At 49.0% G+C, this 26,495-nt stretch overlaps 1 protein-coding gene across 1 annotated transcript in view; it reads right to left on the reverse strand.

Moving 5' to 3' along the window:
• Positions 1 to 706: 706 nt before the first annotated feature.
• The window catches only part of Rims4 (regulating synaptic membrane exocytosis 4), a 54,614-nt gene continuing 28,825 nt past the window's right edge, over positions 707 to 26,495 (reverse strand). Inside the window, exons 2-6 of the mRNA XM_042694673.1 lie at positions 17,398 to 17,536; positions 5,889 to 6,001; positions 5,553 to 5,654; positions 4,913 to 5,052; positions 707 to 1,832 (exon numbers count right to left, since the gene is read on the reverse strand). Of these exons, the coding sequence (XP_042550607.1) occupies positions 1,614 to 1,832; positions 4,913 to 5,052; positions 5,553 to 5,654; positions 5,889 to 6,001; positions 17,398 to 17,536 (713 nt within the window). The 3' untranslated portion in view covers positions 707 to 1,613. The remainder of the gene's footprint in view (positions 1,833 to 4,912; positions 5,053 to 5,552; positions 5,655 to 5,888; positions 6,002 to 17,397; positions 17,537 to 26,495) is intronic.

Genomic DNA, 26,495 nt, shown 5'->3' on the forward strand with positions numbered 1-26,495 from the left:
AGGCCAGCCCAGGCCCTCTCCTCCCGGCCCAGCAACTCTCAGAGGTGCCTTGTAAGGAAAACCAGGGCCAAAGATAAATCAGAACAGTGAGTATCATGGGGATGTGGGGTGGAGGGGGAGGGAGGGTATACAATCCTACAGGAAAGGGAGAAGGAAGGGGAGGAAGAAGGGCTGGCCTCTGCAGGCTGCCTGGTCCAGCCCAGGCCAGCCAGAGACTGCAGTCTCCTGGAATGTATGGGGTTTCCTCTCCCCACCCCTGGCTTGGGACTTGGGAAAAGACTACATCTGAGCTAAGAATAGGCCCCAGGATGTGAACACTAACTACCTAGCTAACCTGGACTACGCCCTACACAGCAGGGACTAGGTGAAGAGGATGGCAGGCTGTTGGTGCCTCCTAGGGGAGGTGGCAGAAATGTGCTTCTATAAAGAGGGGCCAGCCTGCCACCTCCGGCATGCAATAAGGGTTCCCACAGGTCCCAGGAAGGGCCATGGGGAAGGCAGCTACCCAGGCCTCCCAATGCTCAGCTCCGCTCTCCCACTCCTTCCCCCCACCATCTCTCCTTGAGCCAAGGTGACTGAGGCCAGGGCATGGGTTCTGCCCTTAGTACAGAATAAGTTATTTAAAAAGACTAAAATAGGGAGGGGGGCTCGAATGGCTCCCCACTCTCTTAGCCTGGAGGCAGAGGGGTAGACAAGATGACCTTTGACTTCATTCACAAAGGAGTGGCTCTCCTATTTGCCTTACTTTGGCACCACCGGTCCCAACCTCAGTTTTCCTCAGCCTTCCTTCTGTAACCTCACAGGTCCTCAATGCCGAGACAGTGAGCTCCCTGGGTGTGGGGTTCTGGAAACTCAGGGTCCCACAGCAATTCTCTACCAAAACACAAGTGACAATGTCCTTTCCAGGTCCTAGACCAGCAAAGCAAGGCACCCTGGGAGTCTATCAGCTTCAGACATCTCCTTTCCTTTGGTCCCTGCTGGCCCCTGGCTCCTACAACCACCAGGAGAGGGGCAGGCAGGAAGGGATGGACAGATGGACTCAGACAGGCTGCGGCAAAGCTCCTTCCATGGGCAGGCAGAGGGAAGCCAGAGCTCCTCTTCAAGTAGGGGGCTCTGGACCCCCGGGAGCTGGCTCCGGATCCTTGCAAAGCTGCCCCATCAGCTCCAGGGCAGGAGTAGCTGCCTGACCCCGGTGCCGCAGGAAAGACACTTGCTGGTAATTGGCACCATGGAGATGGCCGGCTGGGTTCTGGACTTGGCTCCGGGCAGCAAGCTTCCAAGGAGGTGATAGGGGGTCGGGTGGGACAGTGTTGGGGCGGGTGAGCACATTGCTCACCCACCTCAGTCTTTCTCCATTCGCAGCCAAATCCACCAGGTCTACACCGGCCAAGTCAAAAGTGCAGCCAACCCATAGGGAAAGGGAAGGTGTCAGGGGTATGAGGCAAAGAGGGGTGAGGAGGGGCTCCAGGGGGGGCAGGTCTCCCCATTCCACTTCCCCACAGTGGGGGAGAACCCCATCCTCCTCTGTCCAATGTGCCTCTAGGCCTGGGGTCCCAGGTCAGGGCTGGGCAGTCTCCAGGCCATCTTGGGGAGCCCTTCCCCCATCCCTGGCACTAAGATCGCTCGCCGCAGGGCCCTACGGTGCTCTCGAGGGACAACTGGGATGCCTGCCGGAGCAGGGGACCTGTGGCTGGGTCCACCATGGAAGAGGTGGGGAAGAGCTTGTACCAGCCCACGGCCAGGGTGGTCAAGTCCAGCTCCTCCAGCAGCACGCGGGCCACACCCATGAACTGCTTCCGCTCCATCCGCCCGTAGTTTCCCCACACGATCACCTGCAAGGCAAGAGACACCGAGTTCAAGGCTGGTCCATGCCTCCCACAGACCCAAGGCCAGAGCCTGGGATCCTCTTGGCCAACTCGCCTGAATCCTGAAGACTCTACCTCCTTAAAATAGCTCTCAATTCAACTGTATTTTTCCTGGCTGCTATTCCCGTGACTGCTGGCCAAGATGTCGGGTTTGTATCTTCAGTCTTGTCCTCTTGGTTCCATCCTCCACGCACCCTATCTTTGAACCTAGGCCTTAAAGGATGATCCTACATCAGGAGTCCCATTTCCCCATTGGCCCACTGCTTCTAAAAGCTCCAAAACCCATGAGGAACAAAGTTTTATCAAGTGGCTGACATGTTAACCTCCTTTCTCCATCGAATTAACCTTTCTTTTTCTCCCTCTCCCCCCTCCCCCACTTTTCTTGTTGGTCCCTGAGCTCTTTTGCTCAAGGCTAGTGCTCTACCACTTTAAGCCACAGTGCCACTTCGGGTTTTCTGGTGGTTCATTGGAGATAAGAGTCTCTAGGGGGCTTTTCTGTCCAGGGCTGGCTTTGAACATCGATCCTCAGATCTCAGCCTCTTGAGTAGCTGGGATTATAGGCGTGAGCCACCGATGCTCAACCTTGTTTCTGCAGGGCCATTCACTGTCCTGGTTACCAGAGGACAGTTCCAGTGAGTAGCCTGTCTAGCTGCAGGACTCTCCCTTTCTGTCTTGTGACTCGGCTTCTAGCTTTGTCTCCCTTTACTGAGGTAGGCTGGCTCAGCCACTCAACAGAGCCTGGTGGCTTGAAACATGGCCCTCACAGCCTCGGAGTCTGTCACAAGACTCTAACTGACTCTGGTTCTTTTGGGCTTTTTGGTGTTGAAGAGGGGATCTCACTGTGTGTAACTCAGATCTTGAATTTGAGATCCTCCTTCCTGTCTCTGCCTCCCAAGTGCTAGAATTACAGGCACATACTCCTATGTCTAGCTCTCTGCCTGTAGGTTTTTTTCTTTTAATATATATTTTCTCTATCTCTTAAGTAGTTGTACCAAGGAGTTACCCCTCAATGAATCAGTTTATGAATACAATGCATCCTGATCAATATCACCCCTTTCTTTCATCATTCTACTTCTCTCCCAACCCAACCCTTCCCCTCAATTTTGCTAATCTCATGCACTGAATATGACAACCTCACTTAGCCCAGTGTTTATGGTTGTAAATGGAATGATATCAGATCAGCTTATCTGAAAGGATCAAAGGAGGGAGAGAATGCCAAACTCCTGGTAGGCTGTCTGCTGCTTTTTAACCACAAAGGAGGCTGGCTAGGGTCTACTGTGGGTCTCACATGGACACTACTACACATAGAATGAGCCCATGTCACAGCTGTCACTGTCTAAACTGAGGCACAGAGAAGTGACATCATCACTCAGGCCATCAGGACTCAGCTAAGTCCTCAGTGCTCCTCAGGCAGCTGATGAGCAGCAGATTCTGATGTGCACATATAAGTGTTTTCACTGGTGACATGGGCTAACCTGTGTTCCCATAATTCATAAGCACTAGGACCTCCAAGTGTATTTGGAGACTGGGCCTTTAAAGAGGTAATTAAGTTAAAATCAGGCTGTTAGAGTGGGCCCCTGTCTGTTCTGATTGGTGTCCTCAAACAAGAAGGCACTTTAGTAACAGAGAGAGAGAGAGAGAGAGAGAGAGAGAGAGACAGACAGACAGACAGACAGACAGACACTCAGGGGTGCCACACATGGTAGGTCTGTCCTGCACCTAGTGTAAGGACCCTATCCATGTCAGTGTTCTCTTTCCATATCTTCTCTACATCCCAAGGGCCAGAATGCCCAAACTTCCATCTAGCAGGCAGCACCCAGCCCTGGTGGTCTTCTGGCCATTTTCTATAGTGTTTGAATACTTTCAGGCTAGCAGGGATTTCCAGGCAGTATTGATAGCAATAGAAATGAATTCACCACCTCTCCCCCCGCCCCCCAGCACACACACAGAATACACGACAAAAGTGCCCACAAAATAATACCCACCTTAGTAAGAGCAATAAACATTTCATTTTTATGCCTTTCCCCCATGGGGCTAGGGATGGAACCCAAGGCCTTATGTCTACTGTCTATCTGAGCAAGGACTTTCTGCAAGCCATGTGCTCAAATGCCCCATTAAAAAATGCTTCTTGAGACCTACTAAAATTCACTTTACAAGTCACAGTGGTTCTCAATCCATAGGCCAAAAATCTCTGCCCTAGATAGGATCTGGGTTTCCCACATTCAAAGACTCTGTGGTGGCAACTTTAACCCCCTGGCTCCATTCTCACGGCTTTTCCCTGGGTTGGAAGCAATGGCAGAAGCAGGCAGAGGTGCATAGGTAGCCGCTGAGAGCAGGCACAGGGCTCTCATGAGCATCACCTGTCTGACCTGCACTGCATAGCTCTTTAGCTCCAGCCAGAGTGACCATCAACACCTTCGTAACAGCTGGAAACAGACCCTTCTCTGCAGGCCTCAACAGACTCATGCCATTACCGGGGTGGGGAGGGGAGGGGGGACCCAGGGCAAGCCCCTGGCTCCAGAGGTTGGTGATGACAATGATTGTGACATCTATTTGGAGAACATTCACTGCAGGCCAAGCTTGTAGGAACTCTTTTTATTTTTTATTTATTTTTGGGTCTTGAACTCAGCGCCTGGCACTGTACCTAAGCTTCTTTTACTCAAGGCTAGCACTCTACCACTTGAGCCACAGAGCCACTTCTGGTCTTTTCTGTTTATGAGGTACTAAGAAATTGAACCCAGGGCTTCATGCATGTTAGGCAAGCTCTCTACCACTAAGCCCATTCCCAGCCCCAGTGGGAACTTCTCATCCCAGCACCAGCACACCATTGTCATGGTAATACCATCAGGCAGATGCTATCTGTGCCCTGTTCTCTAGATGAAGAAGCAGAGCTCAGAAGGGAGCTTGCTCACTCGGAAAGGGGCTTGCACACAGTGGCACAGGAAGATGTCGGCTTCGTTCCCTCTAGGTGAGGCCCTCAGACACCCCTACCTTGATATCACACACACACACACACACACACACACACAGACACGAGTGACCCTCACCTGCAAGACTTTGCCCTGGGGACTCTCAGGAAACAGCAGCACCTGGTTGTACAGCGGGTCCAGTGACTTGCGAGCAACTTTGGTCTTCTTCTTGGCAATGCAGACGCCATTCTCCAATAGGTATGCCTTGATGTAGGCCGCTGGGGACAGAGGCCGGTAGGCAACATTCTAGGCTGGTCCTCAAATGGTGGATAAAGGGCACTACAGAGAGGGCCACCACCGACTACTAGGGAAAGGATGCCCGGAGGAAGGGGCCTGTGGCCATTGGGGTGGGCGGCAGGGGCACTGGGGATGAGTAGGTCTGCTCCTCCTTCAGTCCTGCCCGCCTCCTCCTCCCCTTGCTCAGTTTCACCCCTGCCTTACATACTCACTGCTGATAACCCATTCAACACACGCTTACTGGGTGCCACTGATAAACATGGTAGATGTCCTGCCTCCCAGGAGCTCAGCCCAGGGCAGAACAAGGTTGACAGACAGGCTCAGCTGGGATCCCAGACAAGCCTTAAACCACCCCATGGAAGACACTGGAGTTGGGGCAGAGGGTTTCCCATAGCTAGGCTGCATCCTCTCTCTCTGGATGCCCCTCAGGATGACCTCCCGGCCTCCACCCCTGCCTTGCAGAGGGGAGCGAGGCCCTCACCTGGCAGTGTCTTGGATCCTGGCTTGGCCGTCAGTCCCCGAGCCTGGATGATGTCAACTTCTAGCTGACCATTGCGCTCCTGCAAGCCGATCTCCACATCCCCTGAAAGAGGGAGCAGAGACGAGCATGGGGGACTGCTCCGAGGCGTGCACAGGGCTCCTTCCTCCTCTGAGCACCGGGGTGACAGCCCTTTCCCCAGCCCCAAGGAGACCAGAACCAAACTCTGAAACCTGAGCCTGGGTTCTGTCGAGGGCTTGGCAGTGTGAGCCAGTGCTCAGAAGAGGGGAATGGGAGAGAGATGCAGGGCCCTCGTCCATGTGTCCCTGGGGCACTTACCCATGGGGGTGGTGGCCAAGGTCTGGCGGCCCACAAACTGTGCTGGTCCCATGCTGCCCAGGAAGTCACTGAACTGAGCATCTGATGCCAGGCAGACTCCTCCATAGTTAAGGCTGAAAGATGAAAAGATACAACAATACAGAAGTTCCCAGGGGCTGACAGAAGTCTGGCAGGCAGGTCCAGAACGGCCTCCACTCCCTGGTGCTCCTGCCCGCACTCACCAGCAGCCTCTGGTTTACCTCCAGGAAGCAGATAGGCTGACCTAACCTCTTGGGGTGGCTGTAAGAATCATGGGAGGCAGGGGTTGTCAACTGCTGGCTCATGTGGCTCAGTGCCTTGATATTCCAAGTGTGGTCCGGAGACTGGAGCTAATTAGAATCCCATCCCATCCCATCTTTGTGCCCTCCACTACTGAACACGAAGCCCAGACAACCACTGTGCCCAGGGGTTTGAGGTACCAGGACAGCAGCTTCAGACCCCAGGGTGTGTTGTGCTGCTGTGTAGATGCCCAACACACACTTCCCTTACTTTGTTAACGAGACCTCAAATTTCCTTTGAGTTCCCCATGACTGTAGTGGGGAAGAACAGACCTGGGCTGGCTGGCAGCTCTGTTGGCCAATCAAGCCATCCTTCCCCTTGGCCAGCGGCTGGCTCAAAAGGTGGACATGTGGCCCGATTCAGCCAACAAGAATCTGGCCTGGAAACTGTGTGAAGTGTGGGGCATGTGAAGCTCCAATTCCCATCACAGGGGGTCCCAAGACATAGACCTGGAGCTTCCGGTGGTGGAGAGCCCAAGGATGAAGCCATCAGACCAGTGGCATTGTATGAGGCCCTGGATCAAACTTTGCCTGAAGCAAGTTCTTTCAGAATCTCCTTCAGGTTATAGAAGTCAATAACATCAATTATTATTTTGTGCAATATAGTGCTCATTAGTTTCTCTCCCCCCATCTCCCATTTTACCTCTCATCATCTCTTTCCAACCTCTATAATGGAAACAATAATGCCTCCTTCTATAGAGTCCCTTCCAAGTATGGAATGAGAAGCACCAAGTACCATGCCCAATGAGAATTTAGGAGAAGACATTTACAATCTATTTTCTCTTCTAGTCCTTATCATAATGATGGGAAACTGACTCTAGCTCTTCCACCATTACTCAGATAAAAATCACATTGGCCTAGCAAAAATGGTGAGCCTGACCTCTGGGCAGAGATGATGGATCCAAGGAAACTGCCTAACCCAAGCTAGCTCCAGCATTTCCACTCTCTGGGAAGTAAAAAGGAGAAGGAGGATCCCAAAGACTAAAAGCTGAAGACTGACTGTGTGATCTGTCTTTGCAAAAAGCTCCGTAGACTCTACTAGCTTCCCACCCGTGGCTGCTCAGTTTTTCCCTGGATCATGTGAGATATCCAGCACTGCCAAGAGATCCTGTTTCAGTAGCACAACTTGACACTTTTGAGACAATTACTTGTCACTGTCCTACTGCCCCTGTCCAGTCCAGTCTTGTCCTGTGCGCAGGGAGCTGCTGACAGCTACTATTTCACAGCCCAGATGACCAAGGAGGATGCAGAGACAGGAAGCTTCATCTTCTTGGCTTTTTTAGCTCCAAATCAAAGAAACGGACTTGGAAAGATAGGTACAAAGTCAGAAGGTCCTGCTCCAAGCAAAGGCAGCCCAAGCCTGGGAGAGCAGAGGCAGTCCATGAGGAGGGAGGGAGGGGAGCTGCTGGAGGGTTTCCAGGCAGGTCTGTAGTCTGGTTGTGCTGGTGGTGCTGGGGGTGGGGGTGTCCGAGAAAATCCCAGACAGAGTTGGGTAGAGCTGAGGGAAATGGCTAGCTGGGTGTCTGGTCAGGTGATCCTGGCAGTCTCTGAGGCTGTGTCTGTCCCTCTAGACTCCAGTGCACCCAAGAGAAAGAGCTACAGAAGCTAGTAGTCTGAGCAAAGAGAAGTAGCTGAGCTTAGAGAAGCAAGGAACAGACAGTAATCACAGTCCAGAAGTGGAATGAAGGGTGGGGCCTGAGCCTATAAACCCTGCCTTCACGGGGCCAGCAGCTCGGGACTAACCCATCACTGACAACTCCACAGGTATGCCAGGCACTGGAGCCATTTGATTCACCTGAAGCTTTGAATGGTCCATGCCTCCCACCTCAGGTCTCCATCCCACCCTCTCTGGACGTCCTCTGAGGGTACCCAGGATCCACTCTGTAAAGAGGATGTGGGCTTCAAAGGCCAGAGAGGTGGAGAGAGATGGCTCAGCCCTGTGGGTTCCAGGACGCAGAAGGAGCCCGACCTCCAAGGCAGAGGGAGGCCTTGTGCTGCCAGCCTGAAATTGAAAGTTTCCTCCAACATCACCATTGTCTGCTCCTTGGTTCCTGGTAGGGTGTGAGCAGACAATGGGGAACTGGCAGGCCTGGTAATTAGCAGTAATTGTTTCTAATATCTGGGCGGCTGCCTGATTTCCCATCCCAGGGTGCCTTGCCGACTGCCAAGAAACCAGGCTGGCACCCCGGAAAACCTTGGGCGTGCGATCACATTCTCTGTGGGGCTGGAGGAAGCGGGAATGGTGTACTTGGTCCCCGCTGACCAGAGGGCCAAATGCATCAGAGACCCCGGCCCCCTCTGGGAGCTTCCCTGGAGTGGGAACAAAGGCAGAGGCTACAAAATCAGACCTGGCTCTCTGCCTCAGTAGCTGCTCAGACAAGTTGCTACTGGCACTGCCCTTCAGTCATTGCGCCTATCTGTCAACAAGATCGCACAGTGACAGCCACTGAAATGCCCATGGCTTGTGGTGCATCACTTTCTAATGTTTCAAAATTCCCCGCTGACAGGATCCATTAACCACAAGTACCAAATTACGCTGACTTGCAAAGTGTCACAGGAGCTCAAAAAGTGCAACAGGAGCTCAAAAAGTGTTGACTGTCAAACCCTACTGCTGCTCTCAACCTGGAAGAATAAAGGACAATGATTGAGACTGGACCTTTGGCATAGTCTGAAGCCTGGCTTCTAGGGCTGTGCAATCTGGAGCAGGTTCTCAACCTCTCTGAGTTGCAGCGTCCTCCCATCCAATGGGACTAAAGAGTAACTGCATTGCTGAATTGCTGGGGCTGATTCTTGAGATACCTCCGGGCTCAACCAAGAGCAGCTCCTGAATGAATCAAGGTGGGTCATGGTCTACTGGTCCCTTCCTGAGATCTCTTCCACTCTGTCTTGGTGTTTCCATGGCATTTCTGGTTCCAGACCTGTTAGGCAGGCAGGCATCTGGATGCCTGTGACCAAGCCCAGGCCATCTGGGGTGACGTGGGGAGGGAGGGTGGCAGCAGCTGGGTCTTCTGGAGATGAAAGCCACATGGTCAGAGGCAGAACCCTGAATCAGGATTATACCGTGTTCTGCTGGCTTTTTATTTTGTGTTAATGGTGAAATGAGATTTCCTGCATCTCAAATCCTGTTAGTTTTGTTTTGTGGGGGCTAAAACCCATTTGTCTTTTATTATTAACCTTTGAGCGGGGGCTGGCTCCTGGCTTTTCTGTGTCCTGGATAGTTAGAGAAGTAATTGGATTACTTGCAGGTTCCACAGCCATTGTCTTTTCCAGATGGATCCCCAGTCTCACTGGCATCAGAAGTTAAAAGGCCACACAAGCCTGGTGACTATGCCAGGCTATGGTCTTTGGGAGTGTTAGGGGAGGCACAGAACGGAAGGACAGAGGGTGAACAGATAAAGTAGTGGTACTCACTAGATACTATGTTGAAAATGGGCGAGGATGGGAGGGTAAAACGGAGAGGGCGAGGGAAGAGGTGACATTGTCCAAAAAGAAATGTACTCTTTACCTGACTTATTCAACGGTAAACCCTCTCTGTACATAACCTTTATAATAACAATTTTAAATTTTAAAAAATAAGTAAAAGGTCCTAGGAGTTCATGGGCTCCCTGTCTGCTTATTCACGTCCCTCCCCCGACCATGGTCACCTGGCCACTTGCCACACCTAAAGTGCATCAAATTCTACTGCAACACAAGATCTGCTATCTTAAAAGTACTGTGCAATGCAAAATCCAGCAACAAAGATCACAGCTCGACGACCTAGTAAATATGGCAGCAGTATCTTAGACATGCCCAAGCAGAATCCACCTTCTTCCCCACTATAACATACATCTGATCTTTGGCATCTCCAAGGTGTTGGTTCCAGGATGTCCCATGAACACCAAAACCTACGGATGCTCAAATCCTTTAAATAAGATGGCACAGTATTTGCATATAACACATGCATATCCTCTTGTATACTTTAAATAACCTCTAGTTAACTTGTAGTACCTCACACATTATAAATTCCATGTGAATGGTTGTTTTATTGCTTGGTTTGGGGAATAGGACAGGAAAAAAAAAAAGATATGCACAAGTTCAGTACACATGATGCTTCCAAATATTTTCCATCTAAGGCTGGCTGAATCTATAGATGCGGGAGTCTGATACTCAAAAGCCCTGGGCCTTGCACAGAATAGCAACCTGCAGTCTGAACGTGCTCTGGGGTCAGGTAGTCTGGGTTCATATCCTGTCTCCACCATTCAGAAGTCCTGGAGATACACATTTCTCTGTGGGCCGACGTTTCCTTTTCCGTATAACTAACGGAGTAACGGTAAGTTAATCCTCAGTGCTGCTCTAAGTATTAAACGGAGATAAACTCCTTAGAACAGTCTGGCACAGTCAAATGCTCAACAAATACTAGTGCTTATAAAACAAGACAGAATAAATCCCTGTCTGCTGGTCCACAGCCGTCCTCACCCTGCCCTTTAGGCATGATGACTTCTGCTGGACAGCAGAGGTGGGAGGCAAAGGGGAACGGTTCTGACCACCTGCTAGCCTCCTGGGCCTTTGGTGATGAGGAAACAGTCCTGAGTATGGGGTGCTGTGGCCCCACCAGTGGCTCATGTGCCGACTTCCGGGCTGTGGGCACAGTGACCCAGACACCCAGATCCAGGCTGCCGGTGACTCAGATGTCTTAGGACAACAACCGGCAGAGAGAAACAGGTGGGCTCCAGGAATGGCTCTGAGAGCTGCTGGGCTGACAAGAGAGGATGCGAAGGCCCTGAAGCAGATCAGGGACGGCAGGAAGGAGTGGAATATGTACATGCTTCTGCTTGTACACATCTACTCATCAAAACTTAGACAGCACCAACTGTCAGTGTCTAAACTCAAGAAGTGTCAGTGTCTAAACTTTAGAAGGACACACAGGTGACAATTATGCTAGAGATGAAAAAAGGTGGGGGGAACCTGTGAAAGCTGCTGAACTAGTAAGGCAAACTGCAGACCGGTGCCATTCCACTTCCCCTCCCCACACCCAGAGCAGACATTACTAATCAACTTCAGCACTCCCACCAACCCTACACTTGGCTCCAGAATCCTTCTCAGCATAGCACTCTGGGGAGGTGCTATCAATTAACTGAAGTTGGCACATGAGCCGAAGTCTATGTGCCAGTTCTTAGCTGAGATCTGGGGGAGGAGTGAGTCAGAGGGTAAGGAGGGATTATGGCTAGTAGAGCAAGTACCAGGCAGAGGGAGCCATGGGTACTGAGCCTTGAGTCAGGAAGGGTACAAGGTTCAGGGGGAAAGGTGGGAGCATATAACTGAGGACAGGGAGGGGTGGGGAGAGCTCAGAGGTGACAAGGCTATGGAGTCGGGACTTGCAGGTGTCTACACAAGACCAGAAGGTGTCTTCAACTAGAGTCACTCAGGGATGGGGAGAGAGGAATGGATTGAAGGTATGATTCAGAATACAATGTGTAGCCGGGCGCTGGTGGCTCATGCCTGTAATCCTAGCTACTCAGGAGGCTGAGAGCTGAGGATCGCAGTTCAAAGCCGCCCAGGCAGGAAAGACCGTGAGACTCTTATCTCCAATAAACCACCAGAAAACCAGAAGTGGCGCTGTAGTTCCAGTGGTAGAGCGCTTGCCTTGAACTGAAGAGTTGACCAGAGTTGAAGCCCCACAACAGACAAAAAAAAAAAGGATACAATGTGTGGGAAGGGAATGTGGCTTAGTGGTAGAGTGCTTGCCTAGCATACTTGAAGCCCTGGGTTCAATTCCTCTGTACCATATAATTTTTTTTTTTTTTTGTCAGCCATGGGACTTGAACTCTGGGCCTGGGCGCTGTCCCTCAGCTCTTCAGCTCAAGGTTAGCACTCTACTACTTGAACCACAGCGCCACTTCTGGATTTTTCTGCTATGTGGTGCTGAGGAATCAAACCCAGGGCCTCATGCATGCAAGGCAAGCGCTCTACCACTGAGCCACCTTCCCAGCCCCATATAAATAAATTTTTAAAAAAAGGAAAATAAAAAATGTGTGAGTCAACTGAATTGGGTTGGATAATGACAAGAAAAGGGAAGCAATTCAGATGCAGCACAAGTTTGATGGGGTCTCTGTCCACTCAGGGAGGTAGGCTCTGCACCCCCTTTACTCATCAAGTACTTGTAACTTCTTCTAATGGCCAGCCCTTGCATTCCTCTGCCTATGTTTCTCTAGACCCTGAAGAACTACTTTAGCCCCGTGGTCCATGTTGCTGGAAGAAAGATGAGAGGGAGCAGAGAATGGCCACCTACCAGTAACTTATAAAAGCTAGAGTGTAAGTACCTCTGCTCCCTCACCCGCTGTGACGTAATTCCCAGGTTCATGTTCCACATTCGAGTCATCCATGGCTCCCTATCGGAATGGAGCAGCCCACTGCGGAGCTGGCTTGGTTCAGCCCTGTCTTTCACATGTGCTCTGCTGCCAGTATTTTCCAGAATCATTTCCCAAGCAAACTACTTGTACCTCGAATATAAGTTTCCATTCTGGTCCTGGGAAAACTCAAACTAAGGCAGATAGTTAATAGGAGCATTTCAGGATGAAGGGCAGTTGTATCTGTGTGTGTGTGTGTGTGTGTGTGTGTGTGTGCGCGTGCGCGTGCACGTGCGTGTGCATGCTGTCCTCTGACCTTTGAGTGAAATGGCTTGCTCTGCTGGGGTAGGGGTTTGATTGGTTGCCCTTCCATCCTTAACAAACAAAATTCCCATTTTTTTTCTTCTTCTTTGCAGTACTAGGAAGTTGAATCCAGGGCCTTGCACTTGCTAGGTATGTGCTTTGAGCTACATCTCAGCCCCTTTTTGCCTGAGTTATGTTCCACGTAGTGTCTCTGGCCTAGGCTGCAATTCTCCTACTTGTACTTCCAAGTTGCTGGGGAAGACAGCGGGGGCCACTGTGCCCAGTCACTGTGCTGCCCCAAGGGTTCAGAATTCCCCTGTAGCCTAGCAGATAACAGGCACAAGCCATCATGCCTAACCATTGCTTCAGATAAGTCTCCTAGGACTGGGAAGGTGGCTCAGTGGTAGGGTGTTTGCCTTGTATGCATGAGGCCCTCGGTTCAATTCCTCAGCACCCCATAAACAGAAAAAGCTAGAAGTGGCACTGTGGCTCAAGTGGTAGGGCACTAGCCTTGAACTGAAGAGCTGAGGGACAGCACCCAGGCCCAGAGTTCAGGCCCCATGACTGACCAAAAAAAAAAAAAAGAGTCTCCTAAACTTTAGTGCCCAGGCTGGCCTCAAACCTCCTACCTACCAAGTAGCTAGGATTATAGGCTTGACATATCACACTCAGCAAGAACCCCAATTCTTGATAAAGCAGAAAGGGGTTCAGAAAACAACACTTTTCCTTTACTCCTAGAGGTTAAACCACAACTTGTCTAATATACTTTCTGAGGCCCGCAGAGGGAACCAATGAAGGACTTTTGGTCCTCGATGGCTTCACCAAACCCAAACCATCCTGAAAGCATCCACCTCCAGAAATCTTCATAGAGGCACCCATTCAGTGAGAGAACGCGTGGAGGGCAGGGGTTGAGGGGAACCCAGCACGGTTACTCACTGTGTGACTATGGGCGGGCTACCCTCTTTCAGTTCCTCACCTGTAAAATGGGGACAGAACATTGCCACCGCCACCAGGTTATAAGAATTAAATGAGTCGACACAGGGGAAAGCACGTGGCGCAGCGTCTGCACACGGCATTTTCTGGGACCACCACTATGACCACATCTGGGGGTCTTGGAAAAATGCAGATTCTGACCCAGGGAGTCAGGGTGCAGCCTGTATGCTAATGAGCCCCCAGGGGCTGCCAGTGCTTTGGGGCTGTGGTCCATACTCTGGACAGTGATGGCGGAAGCCAATGCCATCGTGGGTGAGGAACTGATCACCGCATCCTTGCTGCCACTGGCCCAAGCTGCACACGCTTCTCCATCCTCAAGGCTAGGATGAGAACAGTACCTCCAAAGTGTCACACGCCTGTCCTCTGCACCTCTCAACACTCTGCTAGTTGCTTGGTCAGCATCCTATAGGGAAGGATCTTTGCTGTGCCCTGTGCAATTGTCTGATCCATGATGGGTGCTTAATCATCTCTGGTGAAATGAAAATCCCTGTGGGAGCAGCCCTGTGCCCCTTGATGACCCAGTGCATGGCTGGGCAGCCGGAAACTGCAACCCCTTGGGGCTGTTTAAAGTGAGGTTGGCTCACTGCATGCCCCCACTGGGCTGGCAGAAGTCCAGGGGGTAGAGAGAGGGGAGGACAGTTACACTCCTTCTCATTTCAGAGCCTGGCACCTGGGTCCAAGCAGTGCCCAAAATATCAGCAGAGCAAGGAAAAGGCTGAGCACAGCTCAATGTCCCTGGCCCTTCTTTGTCCAGGTGTTAGATGAGGTGACAGCACCTGGCTGGCCTCCACCAAGTCCCAGCCCCTTCTAGCAGGGCAAAACTGTCCTCATTGCTGGACCCAGCCTCCTCCAAATCCCCTGCTTCTTTCTCAACTAAATTTAACACACTCCCCCAACCTTTTAATACCCACCATAATCAGCAGGTACCCAGTACTCACTCTGTGACACACCTGATTGTATCCAGGTGCAGTGGCTCACACCTGTCATCCTAGCTACTCAAGAGGCTGAGATCACGGTCCAAAGCCAGCCTGGGCAGGAACATTTGTGAGAATCTTATCTCCAACTAATTGCAGAACAAGCCAGAAGTGGAGCTGTGGCTCAAGTGGTACAGGGCTAACCTTGAGCAAAAAGAAGCCCAGGGACAGTATTCGGGCCCAGAGTTCAAGATACGGGTCCAGCAAAACAACAGCAACAACAAAACCCATGACTGTATTTTGAGGGACTTGTGGAAACCTCTAAACTGCAACCGAGGTCACCCAGCAAAATACTCTACTCACAGAAGCTTAGTTAACAAGAAATAGTATTAATAGAGAGTAACCCCAGTGCCTGACAAGTGCCAGTCACTGTTCTAAGTGTTTTCCTCATTATTAACTCATTTACTCTTCACTCCTCATTTATGAGTGATCTTCACCATTACTGTCCCCTTTCTGGACTTGGAGAAGATGTGACTTTCTCAAAGCCACATGGCTACTAAGAAACAGAAATGAATCATAAGCCAGTACTGTCTGACTGCTGAGCTCTGCAGTTAAGATTTTCTAATCCCTTCAAGTATGTTTCACTCAATGATACCAAGAGTCCCCTTTTGGAGCTCTGTCTTGTGCAGACAGAGCCTCATTTATTTTTTTTCCTTGTGAGACCTGCCTCTGTTGCTCCCTGTGAGCAAGTTCTATGATTTCCTGAGCCTTTCCTCTTCTGTGACATGGGATCATGGCTTTGAATTCCTGATGCCACCCACAGCACCAAACTGCTGCTCATGACCTAATCCTCACAGCCTCTCGTGATGCCAGCACAATATTTACTAGACTCCCTGACACTCAAAAGAGGCCACAGATGTGCCCAAGGCCACCAGAGTGTCCGTGGCAGAGCCAGAAGTGGAAACAGAGCTTCCTGAGCCCAAGGCGCCCATCTGTCAGCAGGGCCCCACTCCTCCTCAGATGTTTGGGGTTAACTGCCTCCAAGTTTGGCTGCCCTGCTAGGTGTCCCAGGCCACAGAAAAATGCTGGCTGCCTTCCTCTTCTCCCTCCTCCTCCTCCTCCTTTCCACTTGCCCACCCTTTTCCACAAAACAGGTGGATAGAAGGAGCAGCTCTGCCAAGGCCAGGCCAATCATAAGATGCTCAGGTGGAAGGGGCTGAGGAACAAGGCCTTTAGCCAACAGGAGCCCCCAGGGAGCTGAGACAAAGGGCCAGACATGAAGGGCAGCCAAAGGTGGAGGCCGAGCCTAGTGTGCCATGCCTGGCTAGCTGCTCCAAGACAGGTCACTGGCCAGTGTCACCTTTTTTGACAACAGAGATACTCCAGTTCCTGCCCCACCCCACAGGGTTGCCATGAGAGCCATGTGTTGCTATTCAGTGCTGGAAACGCAGTGTGACAGAGGGACAGAATAATTTATCTTATTTAATTTTAGTTAATTTACATTTAAATAGCAAGTGCACCTGGTGACATCCTTAAGGACCCTGCAGACTTTGACACCCAAGTTTCAGTCTCCACATGTGCACGTCTCGGGTTGTGATACCCCAAGCCTTTTTCCTGCCTCAGAGGATAGATAGGAACATGAAGCCATGAGGTGCTGCAGGTTCCAGGTTATGACCAGGCTGTGTGACCCAGGGTGAGCTCCTGAACCTCTCTGAGTAGGAGGGCACTCACACAATATGGAAGTTGCTTTGGATCTGAGTTTCTTTGCCAGGGACTTATGGGTGGGCTTTAGGGGAATTTAGGAATGAATGGTCTGTTGTTATGAAAAGAATGTACTAGTATGACTGTGTGTGAGTATCACTCTGTGTGTGTGTGTGTGTGTGTGTGTGTGTGTTTATTGGGGGAAGAAACAGGCCCAAATCTTTCCCTCAAATTCCCTAAGAGGTCCATAAAGATGAGAAAACCCAAGTCTGGATGAATTCTTTTTCCAGAGAGCTTCTCTCTGAAAAAAAAAAGAAAAATGGAGTTCTTGGGCTCCCTTCCAGGGACTCTAATTCGGTGGCTCGGAAGCTGGGCCCTGCCATCTGCATTTGTAACAAGCCGGGGAGGGAAATACTGGCTGGGGGCCAGGCGGCCTGCGATGTCTTGTGATTTGATGATGTGCATGAGATGCCTTTATCAAGCCCAGGTTTATGCTTTTAAAATACAACTGGGACCAAAAATGAAAAAAAAAATAACCTTTGCTTGTTTACTCACATGGATGTACAGCACGCATGCGCCGATCACAGTCTATACATATTAACCCATGACCTTGCAAATGTTTAATTAGAAATGTTTAGGAATGTTAAATTCATAGCACTCCCCATGTGGTTGGCATTCTTACCCAATTTTGTAGATAAGGAAGCTATCCCTTGGGCTCATGACCTGTCCAGAGGCAGTCCAGAACTGGGACTTGAATGCAAGCCCATGGGAATGAGCCCCTGAACCCCATGCCCTCAGAGCTCCTGGCCTAGCTGCCTCACTTCTTGAAGATGGGCACTGCTCTGGGGCCCTAAGCCAGCATTCCCAGGCCTCTTGGAAGTGTGATTACTCATTCCCCCATTTCCCCAGTGGGCAAGCCCAGAGGCTGGTGGGCAGGTGTGGGTCCTATACTCACTTGCCCTCTGAGCCGTAGCTGTTCATGCTATCCTCGATGGACTCGTGGCTGGCCTGGCGCAGCGTTCGGCTGGGCATCTCCACGGCCAGGCCTGTCTCTGTGCTCCTCTGGATGGCCCCCTTCAGCCTCCGATTGTCTCCTGCTGGGTAGAAAGGCCAAGAGAGATGGGGAGAGACACAGGGACAAAGAGGACAGAGAGGCAGTCATCAGGTTAGTGTTTCAGGAGCTAGTAGCGGCCCAGCTTTAGCTCCCAAACCCAGCCCACCAACCTCTTCATCCCACCCCTGAGTCCACCTGGGGCATTCCTGTCCTGGTACCAACTCAACACCCACACAGCACCACTGAGCTTTGTTAACTGATAGATACATTCACATTTCCTCCTCTCCTACATACTATTTACCAAGCACCTGTCAGGGACTCTGCATGCATCCAGACCAGGCCTTTGTAACATCAGTGTGACTGGCACTATGGGTGCCATGTTGCTTTGCTGCAGGCACTGCAGTGAACTACAGCGCTCCTAGCAGCTTGCTTGGCCTCTCCTTGCTACATGTAAGTGGCACCCCAGTCCATATATATCCCAGACATTGCCAAATATCTCCTAGAGGGCAAAAATGACCCTCAACTGGTGATCTCTGATTCAGACCAGCACCTCGGAAACCAAACCCTGGTAGTGAGACTTCTGGGTGAGTCACTCAGCCTCCATTTCTTTAACTGTACAGCAGAACAACAACAGGTTTATTACGAGGAAAGATGGCCTTTGTCCTGAGTTCCCTCCTGCTGTTGTCTTTCTCCCATCCCCAGCTCACTCCTCCCCTCCATTCTGTGCTGACATGCTGCTGATTGAGACAGTCTCTGATTGCTCTAGGCCCTGTCAGAACACAGCCCTGTCCCCACCCACCTGGGCCCTGACACCCTGCTTTGGTCTTCCTCCATCACACATTGATGACTTCTTTCATGAAGGTGAGTTCCATGAGGGCATGAGACTGTGTTCACCACTGGAAGCCTGGGCACCAAGAGCAGAGTCTATCTTATTGTAGATGCTCAATTAATGACACTGAATGGACCAGTGTCACCCTGAGAACCATCTTCATCCTCACAGCCACCATTGCTCCTGCTTTCCCCTCATCAGTGTGGACCATGAGGATACAGAATGGGCAGGGACTGGTCCTCACCCAGAAGGTGGGAGGGAGCCAGAATATGGCCCTAGCGGTCTCCCTTGGAATTACAGTAGCTTTACTAGCCTGCCTGTCCCACAGGGACTGGAGTCTCAATAGTCTAGTGGCAGGCTGGCAGGTCTCTAGAGCTTCATAGGTGCTTGCTGACTGACCACTGACCCACTGCAGGAAGCAATCACTCAAGTCAAGCCCCATCCTCCTGCTCCTGCTAAATGGGCCATGACACAGTCCACTGGCCTTCTCCTGGCTCAGTGGCAGCGTCATCATCCCCGCCCCCTCCCCCGCAGTCCTGAGAGTTAAACAAACATGTGTAGAGATTCCAAACCTGGTGCACACGTTTCTGTCTTCCACATATATCCATGCTGGAAGATACATGGACACTCCCATACTCAAGAAAAACACACAGCAACGCACGAGGGAATATACACAAACATGTCTCTGTGTCCCTTTCACAAGTCTCCATCTACCAGTGTGTCTGACAGACAGTGGGTGTGCATGTCAATGTGTGTATGCTGGACACACATCCACAGCAAGCCCGAACCCACCCACTGGAGAGACCACATGTGGATGTTAGGGGTGGGGGTGCTCCTGTTTCCACGCTATTCCATCTTTTTTTTCCTAACCCCCAAAGGCAGCCACCCCTAACCCCATTTCTATTCCTGTGTTCATTCCTCTCTGTATAGCAGCTAGAGAGGCAAAGCCACAGAAACATACATGTTCACTCTCAGACTCAAACTCCCAGACACGAAGACGTCCCTCCCACAGGAACACACACACACAAGTGTAGTGAGGGGGAGGGGTAAAGGGTACAAACGCCCCCTCCCAGGGGCTTCAGGTCCATGCACAGGCACCTGCAGGTGGGATGCAGAGGCCTGTCAGGGTGTGTGACCTCCCTACCGAGCGGGAGCTGAGCCCCAGCCTTGTCTCCACCCATCAAGCCTCTCCCGGAAGAGGGAGGAGCCCAAGCTGACAAAAGGCTCAGTCCCCAGGGGCTGCGGAGGAGGCTGAGGTGTGCAGCACACCTGCACCCTGCAGTCCTCCAAGGCCGGTCCCACCCAGATCCCAAGGCTGGTTCAGCACAAAGGGAGCCTGGCTCTGTGGGAGGACAGTTCAAGCAGAGACCAGACCTACGTTAGGGAGCATGGGGCTCCAGTGGGAAAAGTGTCAGCACTCTGGCCACCATGCCTGACATGCAGTGGTTGCTACACAGAGAGACAAAGACCTGACACTCCCTGGACTCCCTGGGGGAACTGATGCCTTTAGAGATGCCGTCTTCCTCAACCTGGAGTGTCCCACAATGCCAAAGGCACCCACCACCTACCCTGGACCACCTGGCCCTTTGTGGGTCATCGCTTGCTAACTCGATCACTCCATCCCAAACTGAGTGCTTACCCTACTCCCTGCCCCATAACCCACACATCCCAACACATCCTTTCCCCAGCCTGGCTGGAAGACATGTTCTCCATGTTTCGTTCTTCTATGCTTCCAGATTTCACAAGCCTCAGACCTATCCCTTGCCCTTCAGCCCTTCTGGCAAGGCTGGTCCATCATCTGTTTATCACTCCCCACCCCAACACCTCCTTCCATCCTCACCACGACCCCATCCAGGCTATCTTCTTGCCAGCCAACCACAGGCTTTCTCAGCTCTTCCAACATGGCTACCGACCGGGCCCTGTTCACCCAGCCTCCTGCTCCCCTCCCAAGGGCCTGATCTGACCAGCACAAGGGATCTGAAATCTTTCTTTCTTTTTTTTTTTTTTTGACTAGAGGATGTAATTTATAAACATTCAAATTTTAAAAATAATAATAATAATCTTGTAAAATCTTGAAATTTTCAGTTTTTGTAAGCCTAATTTACATAGAAAATGTCATCATTTTGGATATATAGTTCAATGAGCTTTGAAGACTAGAGACTGAGATTTTTTTATCTCAGCCTCCTCTATCCCTCTTAGGTGTTAGGTGGAGGTCTCTCTAAGGTGCTGGTCTCTGCTGGCAAACATGCTGATGTGAGACAGGAAGGGATGGGCTCCATCTCTGGTCCAAAGGGCCCAGACTCAGTTCATGTGCTGTGGTGAACACTGGGATGGCCCATCTGGACTCCCTCCCTGCCATTTCTGTAAGTCCCTCCTCACTCCGCAGGCTTAGTGTGCAGCGGGGCCCCGTGCTGGGGTCTTAGACTACTGAATCCATCTGACCATCACACAGGTAGTGCTAGAGGGTCTGGACATGTGTGAGCCCTTCCACTGCCCTGATCCTTCACTAAACACTCACTGCCGGAGGAGGAGCTCCTCTCAGCTCAGAGGAACACTGAGGCATGCACAGCTCTAGTGCAGCCCTGCTGGAGGGGCCCGGCCACCCTCTGCCCGATGACTGTGGAGATGCATCATCTCTATCACAGTGACATGGAATGACATCCTCAGCATACAGGCAAGTTAAAAAAGCAGGTTGCAGGGCAGTATGTAAAACATGGTGCCATTTTTGTAAGGCTATAGATAGCTCTGTGTGTGTGTGTGTGTGTGTGTGTGTGTGTGTGTGTGTGTGTGTGGAGAGGGGAGGAGAGAGAGAGAGGAAGAGAGACAACTTTATATTTATGCATATGCATAGAAAAATCTGAGAGGATATGAGCCAAACTGCTAATGGTGAATAATTGCAGGGAGAGAGTCTATTAGAGGAGGTGTGTAGGATCATTTTTTGTGACTTTTTAATATAAGTGTAAGACAAACACAGAGAAGTATACAAACCTGAAGTATAGAGCTTGATGATTTTTAAAAAATATTGTTCTTTTACCAAGAGCTGAGCTTTTTAATTTAAAATGAACTAATAAATCACAACTCAGTATTGCTTTTCAGATTATTTTGTTTCAAAATGACACATTTCATGATTAAATAAAGTGCATTTCTAATGTGGGTTTGATTTTCCACATGAGTAAGAAAGAAGCCATGGTGAGCGCAGCTCCCTTAACCTGGGAGTCAGGTTTTAATGACAATGTCATCAACTTGCCAGCAATGGAGCATCAAAGGTAAGCAGCCAAGAAGTTGGAAATATAAATTCTGCACTGCTTCTATTAGTAGAGAGGCCTTTTTTGGAGTCACAGTGCAAAACAGGGCATTTTAAAAATGTTGTTTACTGGGTCTTGAACTCAAGACCTGGGCACTGTCTCTAAACTTTTTCTGCTCAAGGCTGACACTCTACCACTTGAGCCACACCTCCACTTCTGACTAATTGGAGATAAAATTCTCACAGATTTTTCTGCCTGGGCTAGCTTGGAATTTCAATGCTGTGAGCTCAGCCTCTTCACAGGTGTGAGCCACCAGTGCCCACCCACCCACCCACCCATAAGTCACTGTCTATATGACTTAAGATGGAAGTAGTATGGAGTGGAAAGTGATCAGGAGAGTCACAGTGTCCTATCATCTGGCTGGGTTTCTATTTCACTGGCATCTTCTTGATCATAGTGCATCCAGACAACTGTGTTTGAATATGGAACTCAAGAGGCACTGTAGCTTTCTTCTAGAAATAAACCAGCTGTTTTCTATACAGGAATTTAATGATAGTTGTAGAAGAAAGCCCAGAGAAAAATGAAACCAAGAATCACATTGGAAACAGAGGCCATTAAGTGCTCTAGAAGTTAAGTTCCACTATTTTCCATTTTTCTAAAAACCTTCCCATGTTACTAATTTTAAAAAAGTGCCATTTCTCTTTCTACCTGCATCTTAACACAGATACGATGGAATCAATTAAAAAAAAAAACCCTTCTTGTTCCCTAAATATATCCCAAATCAGAAAGTTTTATTTTAGATTTGTACAACTGCAGGATAGCAAACAGGTGTGATGTTCATGGGAAAGGGATGATAGAAACAAAATAGCAAAATCCAAGGGCAGTCTTTCTCTTGTATGTGGTTCTAGGCACATTGCAACAGACAATACCTCCTCCCATGAACAAGGCAATGCAGAAGAGAGGAAGTAGAGATATGGGAAGAGGGCTCACCAATAATTAATGCTACAGGCCACAAACCTTCTATTAATCTTTAAAATAAAAAAGCATCACAGCCAGGCACCAGGGGCTCATGCCTGTAATCCTAGCTACTCAGGAAGCTGAGATTGAAGATTGTGGTTCAAAGCAAGCCCGGGCAGGAAAGTCTCAGAGACTCTTATCACCAATTAACCACCAAAAAGCCGGAAGGAAAGCTGTGGCTCATGTGGCAAAGCTTTGAGTGAAAAAGCTAAGGGACAGGCCCCAGGCCCTGAGTTCAAGCCCCAGTACCAACACACACACAAACACACACACACACAAATCACATTTTATTTTTCTTTTTTCAGTTTTTTACATGGAAACTCTACTTAGTTGTAAAAGCAGAAATAAGATCAACATCTCAAAGGATCCATGAATCTATCAACAACGACTTGGCGATTTAAATTTTCAGACAGTAAAATGCTAGGAGTGGGCTGACAGCATGGGAATTTGAGACACATCTTTACAGTGTACTGGGGATAAGTAAAGCTTGAGGATTTTTACAGACTTAACGTGTTCACAACAGCCAATAAGAAATAGCATCACCCCTGTCTCCATCTTCCCAGCATAGGCTTGCTTACAAGGATAGCCACGATGCTGACCTCCAATATCAGCTTATGAGCACTGCCTGGTTTTCAGTGTGTGTAGAGTACAGCCATGCTGGATGGGAGGCTGCTTTCTCTGTGTCACCTGAGATCCATGCACACTGGTGGAGTTGTAGCAGGGTTAGCCTTATTGCTATATTATGTTCCTCTGTCTCTGCCACATCCTACTCATCCATTGATTGGGTGACAGGCTTTAACTTGTTTTCTTCCAGTTCAAGGATAGGAGGCATAATGTTGCCATGGTTATTTTGGTACAAGGCTTTCGGTGGACATCTGCACCTGAGTCTTTCATAAATATACCTAGGGATAGAATTGCTGGGTCATTGAAGGTACATATTTGTTTGGCTTCAGCTGTTCTACTAAATAGCTAAATATATTCCAGGTAGCAAATTGGGAATGTGATTTTTATTTCTCTTTCACATGCTTTGATATCGTATGAATTTTTGACAGTAAAAATGTATTAATTCTATCAGGTAAATGAAAGTAAAACACAAATTCATAAGTCATGCTGTGATTTTATTTAAAACCTTACAACGGCTTTTCATCACCTGCCAAATTAAGTTTAATCACAGCACCCAACATCTGAGGCTCTCTACTCTTTTGATTCTCTCCCCTCCTCACCTGCTACTGGATTTCCTCGGTCTCCATGCTTCAGCCTGGCTTGGGACCTCACTGCGCCAGGTCCAGGCTCAGTAATTTTCTTTTTTTTTTTTTTTTTTTTTTTACAGTGCCAGTCCCGAGTCTTGAACTCAGGGCCTGTGTGCTGTCCCTTAGCTTTTTTGCTCAACACTGGCTCTCTATCACTTAAGCCATAGCTCCATTTCTGGCTTTTTAGTGGTTAATTGGTAATGAGTGTAATGGACTTTCCTTCCCAAGCTGGCTTCAAATCATAATCCTCAGATCTCAGGCCCCGGAGTAGCTAAGATTACAGGCATGAGCCCCAGTGCCTAGCCCAAGTAATGTCCTTATCTTCTCTCATTCTCTCTTTTCCTTTCCTTCTTTCCTCTCAAAATTCTACCCATCCTCCAGAGTTTCACTTGAAACCACATCTGTGATTTTTCAATCATTCTCTGCCTCAGTTTCCCACTGAGAAACGGAATAGCTCCAAATTCCTAGGGTTGTCATAGCATGTTATGTTATGATGTGTTCCTCCAAACAGCAAACACTCAGCAAAGGTGGCTTTTATTGCTACACCCCTACTGCGGATCAGATGCCATGCCAAGTATTTTGTATAGACACCATCTCAATTCTTACAGCAAACCATTTTACAGAGGGAGAAAATGAAGATCTGGAAGGTTAAGTAAGGCTGGGCATGGTGTCCACATCTATGATCCCAGCTACTCAGGAGGCAGAGGGAAGAAGAACAAGGTCCAAAGCTGGTCAAGGCAAAAGCATGGGACCCTATGTAAAAACAAACTAAAAGCAAATGGACTGGAGACATGACCCAAATGGTAGAGCACTTGCCTAGTAAGGACAAGTCCTGAATTCAAACTCTACTACCTCAAGACATGCCTTAAGAAGGCTAAGTTAATGTTTTCAAGAATTAACGTACACAACCACTCCATTACAAACCAGGACTTTCTGACTCCAAAGACATATATTTCCCCCCATCTTCTTACTTTAAACTTGAAAAAATTATTTTGATGTGTGTAGATTAATTGTAGAAAGGTGCTTCATTTTGACCCGTCCACACAACCAATGTACCTTGACCACACACGCCCTCCATCACTCTCTCCCTACTACCCCTCCCCCTTTCCACACCAATCTCAACCAGCTTCACTGTTTCATTTTCACACATACGCATGAAGCATTTCAACCATATTCACCCTCCTTCATCCTCCCCCTGCCACTAGTTCCTATATCCCAGACAGGAGATGTTTCAATATTCCTAACATTCATTTTGCAGTGTGTACTAATCGTTCAAAGAGGCTCCCACCATGCTATTTCACACATGTATATACTGGACTCTAATTAAACTGACCTATCATTTGCTCTCACTTTGCCCATCCTCCCCAATCCCCTATTATTCAACAGTTCTCGCTATTTTGCCATCTTTATTCACAGATACAATGTACATCAGAATTGTGATCTTCTAGCATTCTCTTTTCTTCCCCCTCCACCCCTTTAAACAGCTCCACCATTACGCACAATCTTGTATGTGTTAAAAGTATAGAGTTATCTTTTTAGGTCTATCTTCCATGGAAAACAGGCAGCCTTGGTCCTTCTGAACTTGGCTTACTTCACTCAATATGGTGATCTCCAGTGCCATCCCATTTCCCTGTAAACAACATAATTGCATCCCTCTTTAGGACTAAATAAAACAACACAGTGTAGATCCATCTCATTTTCTTGGTCCACTTATCAGTTGTAGGACATCTGTTGTTTCTATAGCTTGTCTATTGTGAGGAATGCTTCAATGACCATGGGTGTGCAAGTGCTTCCATTGTATCCCAACTTAGATTGCTTTGGACATACACCCAAGAGTGGTACTGCTGGATCATATGGTAAATTTAGTTTTTTGAGGAACCTCCATACTGATTTTCAGAGTGGTTCTACTAGTTTACATTCCTCCCAACAGAAAATTAGGGTTACTCATCAGCATTTATTTTTGTTTGTGTTCTTGATGATAGCCATTCTGATTGGAATTAGATGAAATATCAATGTTGTTTTAATTTGCATTTCTTTCATGGCCAGGGATGTTGAGCACTTCGTGTATTTATTGACTATTTGTACTTTTTTAAAAAGAAATACCTACCCATTTATTAATTGGTTGTTGATTCTTGAAAGGTTAAGTTTGTTTCTGTTAATTTTTTTAACCTCCATGTAGATTCTGGTTATTAATCCCTTGTCAGCTGTATAGCAGGTAAAGATTTTCTGCCATTCTATAGGCTGTCTCTTCACACTAGTGACTACTTCCTTGGCAGTATGGAAGTGTTTTTGTTTCATGAAATCCCATTTGTCAATCATCGCTCTTATTTGCTGAGCTATTGACGTCCTACTTAGAAAGTTCCTGTCTTTACCAATATGATCCAGTGTCTTCCCTAGTCTTTTCTGTAGTTGTTTCAAAGTTCCAGGTCTTACATGAAGATTCTCGATCCACTTTCAATTGATATTAGTATAGGGTGAGAGATTGAGCTCTCATTTCAGTTTTATGCATGTGGATATCCAGTTTTTCTGCACTATTTGTTGAAGAGGCTATCTTTCCTCTAACTTAGGTTTTGGGCTCTTCGAATGCCTTCTAAATGAGGTGTTAAACTAATGTTAAAATGCCATCCCTTCCGCAAAGTCTTCCCCTATGTGACAAGT

The sequence above is a fragment of the Dipodomys spectabilis genome, unplaced genomic scaffold, assembly GCF_019054845.1.
Source record: "Dipodomys spectabilis isolate Male_0828 unplaced genomic scaffold, ASM1905484v1 ptg000175l, whole genome shotgun sequence".
NCBI lineage: Eukaryota > Metazoa > Chordata > Mammalia > Rodentia > Heteromyidae > Dipodomys > Dipodomys spectabilis.